The sequence below is a fragment of the Sander vitreus genome, chromosome 9 (genome assembly GCF_031162955.1).
Source record: "Sander vitreus isolate 19-12246 chromosome 9, sanVit1, whole genome shotgun sequence".
NCBI classification, from domain to species: domain Eukaryota; kingdom Metazoa; phylum Chordata; class Actinopteri; order Perciformes; family Percidae; genus Sander; species Sander vitreus.
The window spans coordinates 22016096-22029122 of record NC_135863.1 but is presented as its reverse complement, the minus strand read 5'-3'; the positions used below and the strand labels follow the sequence as shown (position 1 = coordinate 22029122).

Sequence of the window (13027 nt, the reverse complement as noted above, 5' to 3'; positions counted from 1 at the left end):
CGCCAGTGTATCACAATAAAATAGCTGCAGCCCTTGAAGACATTACTTGCACCTTGTCTTTTTAATTCTATAAATGTACAGGTACAAAGTATTTTATTAAACCGCGTAACAATCGTTATTAAATGTTTACTAAAATGAAGAAAAGCAAACGAACGCGATAGATTGGTGCATTAGACGCTTTGGTCGTGGGTTCTACTTGACCGAACCTGGCAACCCGGGAGTCTGGCCATAGCGCTGAAAAACTTGTTGTTGTCGGGGAAAATGGCGTCCAACGTAGAGGCCCCGGAGCGCTGGTACCTCGCCCTTCTCGGCTTTGCGGAGCATTTCCGAACCTCAAGTCCGCCCAAAATCCGGCTCTGTGTGCACTGTCTACAGGCAGTGTTTCAGTTTAAGCCACCACAGAGGATCGAGGCCCGGACACATCTTCAGTTGGGCTCGGTTCTCTACCACCACACCAAGAACAGCGAGCTGGCCCGCAGCCACCTGGAGAAAGCGGTGAGGGACATTTGATTTAGGAAAGAGCGAGGATGCAGGACGGGTGTAGGCCTCAGGCAGCGAAAACAGCAAACGGCGGAAATCTTAAAATAGCTGTTTATCTAGGAAGGTTACGTTTGTACAGAAGCTGAAATTTAAGATTTATACGCGTTTTGTTAAACATTCGTAGCGAGTCGACCGCTTTCGTTCTTACCCTGGTGTTAACGTTAGCTAGCTAAATAAGCCTCTGTGTGGTATTATTATTGGTTCATAAAGATAGCAAACACCGACAATATGACGCCGCTAACATGTAACGTTATCGTTTTTTGCAGTGGTTTATATCGCAACAAGTCCCTCAGTTTGAAGATGTCAAATTTGAAGCTGCCAGCATTTTGTCAGAACTCTTCTGCCAACAGGTAAGTAAAGTTATTTATTTTTTTCGTGAGGTAAAAGTAACATTAGCTTGGCTCCATACATGTACTTACTTAGCACAAAGTGAAATTGAAGGTATTAGAAGCTGTGTATGCCATGGTAGTTCATGCAGAGTAGACTGTGCGTTGTTATTTATTTATGATTATTGACTATTGATCCTTTTTCATTTTCAGAATTTGGTGGACTCTGCAAAACCCCTTCTGCGCAAGGCCATTCAGATTTCACAACAAACACCATACTGGCACTGCAGATTGTTGTTCCAGTTGGCGGTATGTGTTAGTGCAACACTATGAACAGGGGTTTGAGTTGAAATGACAACGCAGTTACAACAGCTGTAATACAATTGTAGTGGTTAGTCAGTGTGCTGTTTGCTCACACTGTGCCATTTTTTTTTTTGTATTTCTTAATTACATTTTAAAAGTTTTTGATTGCAGACTTTGTGTGCAGACAGCAAAAGAGTCTCCAACAATGACGGGAATGTTCTTATTGCCTCTTTCAGCAACTTCATACACTGGAGAAAGACTTGGTGTCAGCATGTGACCTGCTGGGGGTTGGAGCCGAGTACGCCCGAGTGGTTGGTTCAGAATATACCAGGTAAATGTCACTCAATCTTCTGTTGACTGCATATTTAAGGCTTTCAGTGGTTAGCATCTGATACCTCCAATTTTACAAAGATTACTATTTATCTTGGACCCACAAAAACAAAATTGCCATAAACCAAGGTCGAGTATGAGTAATTTATAAGTCTCAGGCTACATCCACACTACTACGTTTTTGTTAAAAAAAACAAATATCTTTTGCTACGTTTATGCATCGCGTCCAAACTACTCCCCTAAACCGGAGACATTTGGAAACGCTGCTGTCCCCCTTTTTAAGTTTGACAACTCTGGGGTTGCGATGTAGTCTGGGCATGCAGAAACCGAGATCTTTTGAAATGACGACTCGCGTCCGTCAATCTAATCGCTTAGGTAGCCTTACATACCTTTCAGTTACAGTCGTTGTCGGTCCAAGCAAATAAATCCCTGGTCTTACTTTTCGCCATTGTTGTTGTTGTTGTTCTTTCTCCAAACTATTTTCTGTATTTTCAATTTATACATCCATGATTTTTAACCGCAGAGTAACGTCAGACAATCTGCTTCCTGTTTACAGTGTATGCCAATAGTCATGTGGTTTGTGTTGTCGGGGTGTTTATATGACCGGAGATTCATTCTGCTACGGAGCTAAAATGCCTGCGTGGATGGAGTTGTTTTCAAAACGTAGTAGTATTGAAGTAGCCTAAATCTGGCCATTACACCCTCACAGAGCCACTCTCCTACAATTTGCATGTTTATATGAAGGACTATCCCAAACCAAGTAACGGGAAGTGGACAATGAAACTCTTGACAGCAATTCTATTGTCTAAGTCTATTCCTCTACAGAAGTGCCACTAAATACAGGAAACATCATTTACATCAAGTTATATCCTAAATCTAACTTCTGTTTCATTACTTTGTAAATGTAATTTTTGACCTGTCAAATCACTTAAAGTGCTCATATTGTGCTTTTTGGCTTTTCCCCTTTCCTTTATTGTGTTATATATCTTTTTTTTGTGCATGTAATAGGTTTACAAAGTGAAAAAGCCCAAAGTCCACCCCAAAGGGACTTACCATCTCCAACAGAAAACACTGTTCACAAACTGCTCCAAACAGCTCTATTGTAGTCCAGCCTTTACTTCAGAGACAAACGTGCGTCACTTTGTAACACACGTTATAATGCTCGCCTAGCTGCTAGAGTGGAACTCCTTCATACTCTGCTTCTGACTGGCTAGTAGTCCTTACCTAGCTACTGCGCATGTGCGACTCCCAACAAAGATGGAACAGAAGTGTGATGTCTCACTCTGTAGCTAAAACAGAGAGCTCAACACACAGGGTGAAAAGAGGAGCTGCAGCAATGTGCAGTACAACAAATATATGGTGTTGTGTTTTTTTTAAATTAAACCATGTAAACCTATTCTGATATAACCTAAGTACAATTATGAACCTGAAAATGAGCATAATATGAGCACTTTAATATGTAGTGAGACAAAACATCACACATTTCCCATTGCATAGAAAATAATTCATTCTCAGTTCTTCATCTTCATTTAAAGTAAAATGTTCTTGTAAAAGTTTTCAAACAAACGCACCCTTCTCTTGTGACAGACACATTTCGCCAGTTCTGACTACTGGTGGTGCACCCTTGCTACTAGTACAACTGGCATGAAGTGTTTATAAAGATGGATTGATTGTGAGAAGTTGATGGTGAAAAAGCTAACTATGTGTTATTTTGTTATAGGGCACTGTTTCTCCTCAGTAAAGGAATGGTGAGTCATCTGCTCTGCTTTACTTAGTTATGCTTTTTTTTTTTTGTGCAGTTACACCATGGCAGTAGAAACGGGGACATTTTTTTCCAACACCACACAAATGCCTTTCTTGCATATTTGTTTGTCAATAACTAAGTAATACCAGTCGTTTGTTTTCTTTTATTTTTTTTTTTAACAACAAGCACAACAAAAGCAAGGAACATCAAATTCTATCACGTTTTGATTGCGGTGATGTGTTTTTTTTTTTATCTTCTAGTTGCTGCTAATGGAGAGGAAGCTTGGGGAGGTGCATCCTCTGCTCACACTGTGCGGAACTATTGTAGAAAACTGGCAGGGAAACCCCATTCAGAAGGAATCCCTGAGGGTGTTCTTCCTGGTCCTACAAGTCACACACTACCTGGATGCTGGACAGGTAGGAAAGCCAGTCTGGAGGGGGTAGATAAAGTGGGACGGAGTTGTTAATAGGGCCTTAAATAGCTAATTATTAACACACAGGGAAATTGTTGATCAGCATGCATGCATCCATACATTAATTTCGTGAAGCGTTTCAGGAGGGTAAACCTTTTTTGATTGTCTGGTTCCCTCAAACTACTTGAAGCTGAGAGATTGTATATATTGCCATGTCCATGTCTCCCCAGGTGAAGAGTGTGAAGCCGTGTCTGAAGCAGCTGCAGCAGTGCATCCAGACCATTTCGACACTCCACGATGATGAGATTCTTCCAAGCAACCCGGCTGACCTCTTCCACTGGCTGCCCAAGGAGCACATGTGTGTGCTCGTCTACTTGGTAATGCCACTTCTCTTTCTTTGCTACATAAAAGTTATAATATCCCAAAACAACACCAGGGCTCTTATTGCAACACACCAACCTCCCTTGTTTTTTCGCCTCCTGAATGTGTTTCCAGTTTAACTTGGTGTAGTCCATAAGTGTGTTTTAAGACATGAGGTTAAGTAGCCACCATACAAGAATGGAGGCACTTTTAAAATTCTAATGTCATTGTTTGTGCTTAAATCCTCTGAATGGATGCACACTATTCTGGTGTCGGGATTGTAGCACCTGGGACATGTTAAAATGTTGTTGGACTTGGAAATAATAGTCACAAAACCCTATTTTTTTCAAAACTCCACTAACTCTCTGCTGAATATATTTTCACATAAGACGAGGAGAGCGTGTGTGTGTGTGTGTGTGTACACACACACACACACAAATATATATACATACAGAGATGTGGTTAACATGTACATCATTAGGAATTGGTTCACAGCACTGAGTATGTACTCCTTGTCATTTTACAGGTGACGGTCATGCACTCCATGCAAGCAGGCTATCTGGAGAAAGCTCAGAAGTACACAGACAAGGCTCTTATGCAACTAGAGAAACTAAAAAGTGCGTTGCCCAACAGGTTCCTGTACTTCTCTAAAAAAATCTTGAATCTATATTAATAACTATATAATGTTGGACTGGTCTGTGCATGCTTTTTAATTTAGTGTTTTCATGTTACAGTGTTGGACTGCAGCCCCATCCTCTCTACCTTCCAAGTCATTCTACTGGAGCACATCATCATGTGTAGACTTGTCACGGGCCACAAGGCCACTGCGTTACAAGAGGTATTTGGTTTCTGCACCTGTGGTTTTGTTGTATTTAATACGTGGCAGTGTGAAAAAGATACAGTCCAGCAGCTTTATTTTGTAGCATGTCACAAAAACGAAGTGGGCGTTGACTTTCTGTTCTGTCCCTCCAGATCTCGCAGGTGTGTCAGCTGTGCCAACAGTCCCCCAGGTTATTCACCAACCACGCTGCTCAGCTTCACACGCTATTAGTGAGTATTTTCAACCTAAACCCTCTTAAACATTTGTGTGTGCCCCAGGGTTACTATTTCAAGCCAATACCAAAAAAAAAAAATCAAGTAAAATAAGTTCCACGAAGTGTGTTTCCCTGTAATATCCACTAAAAACAGATCGAGACATCATTCTCAGCGGTCAACTTTTTAAGGATTCATTGTTACAAAATACCCCTTCTGATTTAAAATACTGTGACCTTAAAAAAAAAAAAAAAGTGTATGAGTTCCATAGATTTAGCAGTAGATTCCTACCTGCTCAAATTAGACAGGTAGGGGATGTTAGCAATAGCAAGAAAATGGTTTTTTATTACATTGTTGTTGAAATAATTGACCCACTTTTGAGTTCAATGTTTGTTTAAATGATTTTAGAATTCAATAAAACATTTTAGAAATATAGAAAGCCCCATAAACCCAAACTGATAACCAACCCAAAATAATGACGAAAACTTTGTGGAATTGTGAAGAATCCCAAAACACAGAGCTTTTGTACATTCCAAAAGCTCTTTTTCTGAAGAAACCACTTTTTCTCTTGTCATCTCCCAGGGTCTGTACTGTATCTCAGTGAACTGTATGGATAATGCAGAGGCACAGTTTACCACAGCCTTGCGGGTGAGTACGGCCTGATTTTGCCGCCTCTTTTCAGATAACGTCGCCCGTATCTTTTCTTCTTTCCTCTCTTTTACTCGCCTCTTCTTTTCTCTTCTACTCTGCTGCAGCTGCTCTCTCCTCCTATCTCAAAGACGTTTGTTGTGTTTCAGCTCACCACACATCAGGAACTGTGGACATACATAGTGACCAACTTGGCCAGTGTCTACATAAGGGAAGGAAACCGACACCAGGAGGTCAGTGAAGTAATAACGTGTCACGTCTTTAATTAACAACAGTGTAATGCAATGAATCACTTCAAAAAGAGTGCGTTATACCCCTTTCACACCAAGGGCTCAACCAGGGTTGAACCAGGGCTGTTCACAGGGCTGCGTTTGAAAGGGTTAACCCTCGTCTATGGACTCAGCTTCGCTGACCCAGGTCGAGCGGGGGGTTGGACCAGGGTCGGACTAGGTTCAATTATAAATGCACACAACCGGGGTTGCTTACAACCAGGGCGGGACAAATTACGTGATTGGTTAGAAATAAGAGGGGGGGGGTGGCCGCACTCTTTGAAAAAACAACAACATAGATTGCAGTGTTTCCTCTGTGTTGATTTTGTAGTGGCGGCCCGGCATGGCAAAATTTCTGCCGCCACGGTATCAGAAATGGGGCAGACGCACAATGTAGTCGCGGTTGTTCGGACAGACCTGCCCCCACTGCTCAAGGAAACACTGCATTGTGTCTTGAGACCCACCCCTAGTCTCACTGTGCTTTATGCTGGGTTATCACAGGCAGCTTCATCAACAACAGCAGCAGCAGAACGGTTCAATTTATTCCCCATGAGAACAGCCGTGTATGAGCGCAGTCTGCTGACAGCGAGTGCTCACTACTCTGCCCGTTTTCTAGTTGACTCCCGACTTTTGCAGAGCGGGTAGGGTTGCAGTTGGAAAGAAGCTGCCTGTAAAAACCCAGCGTTAGAACGTTAATGTATGAAAATAAGTTTTGTTTTTATTCTCTTGTCAACTGCACTGCCGCTCTCGTTCCCTCTCTCACGCCCGAGACAGACGTCTGCAGTTCAGCGTGGCTTCTGGCTCGTGCGAATGTCTCGCAAATCTCGCTCTTTTTTTTTTTTTTTTTAAATGAGTCGGGAAGCCGTCAGCAAAGCCTAACCTTACTTTTAATGAGATCAAACAAAGATAAAAGGTTCTCCCCTCTTCTTAAAATGGTCATACATCGATACTGCAACAACAAAAAAAATCATAAAATAAGCTTCATTTCTCTCTCTCTCTACTGTACATTGACAAATCCAAGTACCTACCAAACATTAGTTCTTGTGGAGGACAGATGGAGTGGAGTATGTTGTGACTTAAGGTAATTGGTATGCATTGCTCCCGGGTTGTGACCCAGGTTGTATCTGAAATGTCATGACCAGGGATCAACCCGGGTTGGCTGGCTTGGTTTGAATTTCCAAAAGAAGGGTTGATCCCTGGTCAGATAACCCTCGTCCAACCCTGGTCGTTGGCGTGAAAGAGGTATTAGTATGCATTATATCAAGTTTGTGGTTTACGTCTTTTGTAGAGCCTAATCAATACTTATCGCAGATATATTGGTTGTTGGTGTGTATGTTGGCCACAGAGGACAATGAAATTGCTGCAGAAAAAGCCAGATGAACTGCATGTTTGTTTTGTAATTTAGAAACAGTGCTGCCATTGCATAGTCTGTCCAGTAGAGGGTGCAGATGAGTTGATTTTATTTTTTTGTGTAAAAAAAGTGTAAAATGTCCGACCCAGCACAGTACTTTGATAACCAAATCTAAGTGATCCTTATCTTCTTCTAAGAACAGTCAGTGGATTATAGTTATCTTGATAAAAAATAATAAAGGACATTTGAAATAAAGGAAACATGAGTAGAGACAAAACTTTTTTTAAATAAGTTCCTGTTTTATTTCTTCTTCAGCTGTATAGCCTCCTAGAGAGAATAAACCCCGACCATAACTTCCCAGTAAGGTAAGAGGCTTAAGATTTTTTTAAATTATTTTTATACTGTGTGTGTGTATGTATGTATATTGTATATATGTATGTGTGTGTGTGTGTGTGTGTGTGTGTGTATATATATATATAAAAAATACAGCACAATACATTAAAGCAATGCATTTTGTCAAAGGTCCAGTGTGTAAAAAAAACGTATTTAGTTGTTGTCAAAATCTGTGTTGCCCGTTCACAAACTTGTCCTTTTTCATGAATATTTACCTCCACCATCAATTCCAAGTATTCCTATTGGCTTGAAATCTTACATTTGCGTTTGCATGAACTGGGGTAGACGCTCCATATTCATGCGCCATCTTGAAATACGTTAGCCGGTAAGGGACATACAGGACCAACTGCTCCGCCTTTCACGTTTTCGCTGTCGCATGATAAACTCACAGGTGCTGCTAATGCTGCTAATGGGTAACGTAGCTTCCCGGCCCCGGCAAGTTTGAAGAAGGAAACGTGGAGGACCACACGTAATCAAAGTCCAAATTTCAGGAACAGAAGTCGTCTTCTTCGCCCAGAAAAAGAAAAAGGATATTGAAAAGAGCGAGAGGCCGGCGTCATCAGAAAAAAGCCTGAAGGCTACCGTAGCTGTTATACGTACTTTGAACTGCATGGCGCGAGAGAGTTGATTGCGATATATGATCTCAACGCTAGATGGGAGACATTTCCCACACATTTTAAAACTGGTTCAGATTCAGATATTAGATATGTAACCATTGTCTTTGTTTTGGATTCAGCTCCCATTGCCTCCGGGCAGCAGCCTTCTACATCAGGGGACTCCTGTCCTTCTTTCAAGGACGCTACAACGAGGCAAAGTATGTTGAATCTTAAATTGCACACCTACAGACCCATCCTGTGCCTGTACATACTTCTACATGTATATGTTGTTGTGTTGCAGACGCTTCCTAAGAGAAACCTTGAAGATGTCTAATGCTGAGGATCTGAACCGACTGACTGCCTGCTCCCTGGTTCTGCTGGGCCACATCTTCTATGTACTGGGCAACCACAGAGTAAGACTATTAAATGCATGATACATTTTGCCTAAAGCTCAGGGTAGCTGACTTATCTAGACATGAAGAAATGTTCAGACGTCACAGTTGAGGCGCCGAAGCATGTTGTTGTGCACTGGATATACAGGTGCTGGTCATATAATTAGAATATCATGAAAAAGTTGATTTATTTCAGTAATTCCATTCAAAAAGTGAAACTTGTATAATGTATACATTCATTCCACACAGACTGTGTTTATTTCTTTTAATTTTGATGATTATAATTGACAACTGATGATAACCCCAAATTCAGTATCTCAGAAAATTAGAATATTGTGAAAAGGTTCAATATTGAAGACACCTGGTGCCACACTCTAATCAGATAATTAACTCAAAACACCTGCAAAGGCCTTTAAATGGTCTCTCAGTCTAGTTCTGTAGGCTACACAATCATGGAGAAGACTGCTGACTGGACAGCTGTCCAAAAGACGACCATTGACACCTTGCACAAGGAGGGAAAGACACAAAAGGTCATTACTGAAGAGGCTGGCTGTTCACAGAGCTCTGTGTCCAAGCACATTAATAGAGAGGCGAAGGGAAGGAAAAGATGTGGTAGAAAAAAGTGTACAAGCAATAGGGATAACCGCACCCTGGAGAGGATTGTGAAACAAAACCCATTCAAAAATGTGGGGGAGATTCACAAAGAGTGGACTGCAGCTGGAGTCAGTGCTTCAAGAACCACCACACACAGACGTATGCAAGACATGGTTTCAGCTGTCGCATTCCTTGTGTCAAGCCACTCTTGAACAAGACACAGCGTCAGAAGCGTCTCGCCTGGGCTAAAGACAAAAAGGACTGGACTGCTGCTGAGTGGTCCACAGTTATGTTCTCTGATGAAAGTACATTTTGCATTTCCTTTGGAAATCAAGGTCCCAGAGTCTGGAGGAAGAGAGGAGAGACACAGAATCCACGTTGCTTGAAGTCCAGTGTAAAGTTTCCACAGTCAGTGATGGTTTGGGGTGCCATGTCATCTGCTGGTGTTGGTCCACTGTGTTTTCTGAGGTCCAGGGTCAACGCAGCCGTCTACCAGGAAGTTTTAGAGCACTTCATGCTTCCTGCTGCTGACCAACTTTATGGAGATGCAGATTTCATTTTCCAACAGGACTTGGCACCTGCACACAGTGCCAAAGCTACCAGTACCTGGTTTAAGGACCATGGTATCCCTGTTCTTAATTGGCCAGCAAACTCGCCTGACCTTAACCCTATAGAAAATCGATGGGGTATTGTGAAGAGGATGATGCGATGCGCCAGACCCAACAATGCAGAAGAGCTGAAGGCCACTATCAGAGCAACCTGGGCTCTCATAACACCTGAGCAGTGCCACAGACTGATCGACTCCATGCCACGCCGCATTGCTGCAGTAATTCAGGCAAAAGGAGCCCCAACTAAGTACTGAGTGCTGTACATGCTCATACTTTTCATGTTCATACTTTTCAGTTGGCCAACATTTCTAAAAATCCTTTTTTGTATTGGTCTTCACAATATTCTAATTTTCGGAGATACTGAATTTGGGATTTTCATTAGTTGTCAGTTATAATCATCACAATTAAAAGAAATGAACATTTTGAAATATATCACTCTGTGCGATGAATGAATATAATATACAAATTTCACTTTTTGAATGGAATTACTGACATAAATCAACTTTTTCATGATATTCTAATTATATGACCAGCACCTGTAGACCAAGCATCAACTGACAGAGAAACACTGACATACTATAGTGATATTTAAAAAAAAATATATATATAAAAATTATTGTTACAATAAAATTAACTAGCCATTAGTCTGGTTCGAACAGTCTAGGTGCTCCTCCCTAACTGACAAGAGCAGTCACAACAACTTCACTTTCTTTTTCTACAGTAGCTAATTTGAAGTAACAATTGAATCATTTGTTCACACACATGAATTGATTTCAGGGTTCAAAATGACTGTTGTGTGGAAATGATTTATTTTCTGTGCAGACATTATTAATTGGGGAGGAAAAACTTGTGTTTGATGCCAATCCGAAATGTACAGTATTTACTAAATGCTGTAAGCATGTTTTCTAAAAAGTTGCCCTTTTCTCTTTTAGGAAAGCAACAACATGGTTGTACCTGCCATGCAGCTGGCCAGCAAGATCCCGGACATGTCTGTTCAGCTCTGGTCTTCAGCGCTGTTGAAAGGTACATACTGTATACTGACCTTTTCCCTCATCTCAGACATCATTTGTGTTCTTAGATGTTGTACTTGTTAAACAGGCTCTGCAGGCCTTTTACTGTGAGAATACTGAATCACGTCTGAAGCACGACATCTCCGTTCTCAAGAAACAAACTGTGGTTGAAGGAAGATATTGACCGCGTGTTGTGCTTGCAGACTTGAACAAGGCCCTGGGGAACACCATGGATGCCCATGAAGCAGCCCAGATGCACCAGAACTTCTCCCAGCAGCTGCTGCAGGACCACATCGCTGCCTGCAGCCTCCCTGAGCATAACCTCATCAGTGTATGTGAAACAGATTAACGTGGTTCTTAAAAGTCCCATATCATGCTCAATTCTAGGTTAATTCTTGTATTTTGCGCTTTTACTAGAATGTTTATATGCTTTCATGTAAAAAAAACCCCTCATTTTTCTCATACGGTCTGTCTGAATATACCTGTATACACCCTTTGTCTGAAAACACTCCGTTTTAACACCTGTCTCTTTAACCGTCCTGTTGTCCTTGGGTCAAGTCTGACCCCTTTTCAAAGTTTTCTATATGAGAAATGTATGTTTCTTTTTTTTCAAAATTGCCCAAACAAATGTTGATTTAAAAAAAAAATGGCAATAAGTGACAAAAGCGCCAAATACATTGAAAAAAAGCGCCGAAAGCCTCAAACAAGGTGATGACAATGTTTGAAATAGCTTCAAAAATGTGAGAAATCTTGAAAAACGCATGGAAAAACGTGTCGGAAAAACTTGAAAAAGTGTTGATTTTCCGTTTTGACCCGAGAGGACAACACAAAGGTTAAGCCCTCCTCCCGAAAAAGCCAAGTCTGCTCTGATTGGTCAGCGTTTCAGGGTCTTTCGCATCTGTGCTCTATTAGATCCTGCACCGTCATTGCAGCTGGGGAGTAACTGTAGCGCCACTTTCTACCAAAATATCGTATAGTTGCGACATCAAAACCGTACGGACGTTCTGACTGCTCGTTTAAAGCCACCGTTTCCGAATACGGGCTGTGTGCATTTTTCTGTAGATTGAGCGTTTTGACACTTTAACAGTATTTATATAGCACCTCGACCTGCTTTTATAATTTAAAAAAAGAAATGGAAATCTTACTTTTTACAATATGGGATCTTTTTAAAGTTTACATGTTATTACTCTTTATTACCACTTGTATCTATTTTCTGAGTCTTATTTTTTTTTTTTTTTTTGTAGTGCTGAGATTACAGTATTTTTCTCTGTTTTTCAGTGGACTGATGGCCCTCCTCCTGTCCAGATCCAAGCCCAAAACGGCCCAACCACCAGCCTTGCAAGCCTGCTATGAGAAGCCTTCAGTCTGGCCTATCGCGGTAGCTGGTACATTATAACGAGCAACAGATTTGATGCCTAACAACCTGCTATCAGACCACTGTAGCTATGATTTGAGAGGATTTTAAGAGGTCACAGAGTTCAGGCTTTCACTTTATTAGCTTCTCAAGATTGCTTCCCGATTGTCTATCACTTTTTGCAATTGCAACACCTGTTGTATATGTATCTCACATTTCCTGATGGGATGGATGCAGGGCAGGGTCGGACTCTTGATTAGAGTAGTGAAGGACACATAGCGACGTATTAAAGGGCTTCTTCGCCTCAGATACAGAAAACCCTTCTCTACTTTTGCCAGGTTTCTTTTCCATTTGTTGGAGGAAAAAAAAAAAAGGAGAGGGTAGATAGGGGGGGCAGTAAAGAAATGTAGAAGAAATTAATTTATTCATGTTGATATTTTTGTATCTGTTGGTAAATATTTTACATCTCGCCTTTTTGTATGGATTCTGTGGTTTTCTCCCATGCATGGATGATGGATGAGCTGATGTAGACTCCCTGTACAATAGTTTTTTCTGACCTGGATTGCTAACAATAATGTTTTGGTTGATCATTGTTTGCACAAAATCCATATTAGAAAGAGTAGAGACATCTTGTAATATATTTTCACACAATAATTAAATTGGCAGTACACATTGTAGTGGGAAGAATGTACAATTCACTGTGTGCAGTTCCTCTGTGGACCAGAATTTGGTGGCTGTGAGGGTTGCCACATACCCTTTTAAAGC

General features: G+C 41.2%; 1 protein-coding gene across 2 annotated transcripts; it reads left to right on the top strand.

Annotated features, from left to right (window-relative positions):
• Positions 1-234: 234 nt before the first annotated feature.
• On the top strand, positions 235-12443 carry LOC144523616 (MAU2 chromatid cohesion factor homolog). 2 transcript variants are annotated; one of them, XM_078259287.1, is made up of 18 exons: positions 235-495; positions 807-890; positions 1080-1175; positions 1406-1500; positions 3220-3247; positions 3504-3659; positions 3886-4032; positions 4542-4632; positions 4750-4853; positions 4988-5065; positions 5630-5695; positions 5845-5928; positions 7631-7680; positions 8445-8522; positions 8606-8717; positions 10831-10921; positions 11112-11239; positions 12187-12443. In XM_078259287.1, the coding sequence occupies exons 1-18, from the start codon at positions 262-264 to the stop codon at positions 12259-12261; spliced, it is 1797 nt and encodes a 598-aa protein (XP_078115413.1). In that variant the 5' UTR covers positions 235-261; the 3' UTR covers positions 12262-12443. The 2 variants fall into 2 exon arrangements, with proteins under 2 accessions (XP_078115413.1, XP_078115412.1); XM_078259286.1 differs by having other exon boundaries at positions 5845-5937.
• The last annotated feature ends 584 nt before the right edge of the window (positions 12444-13027 follow it).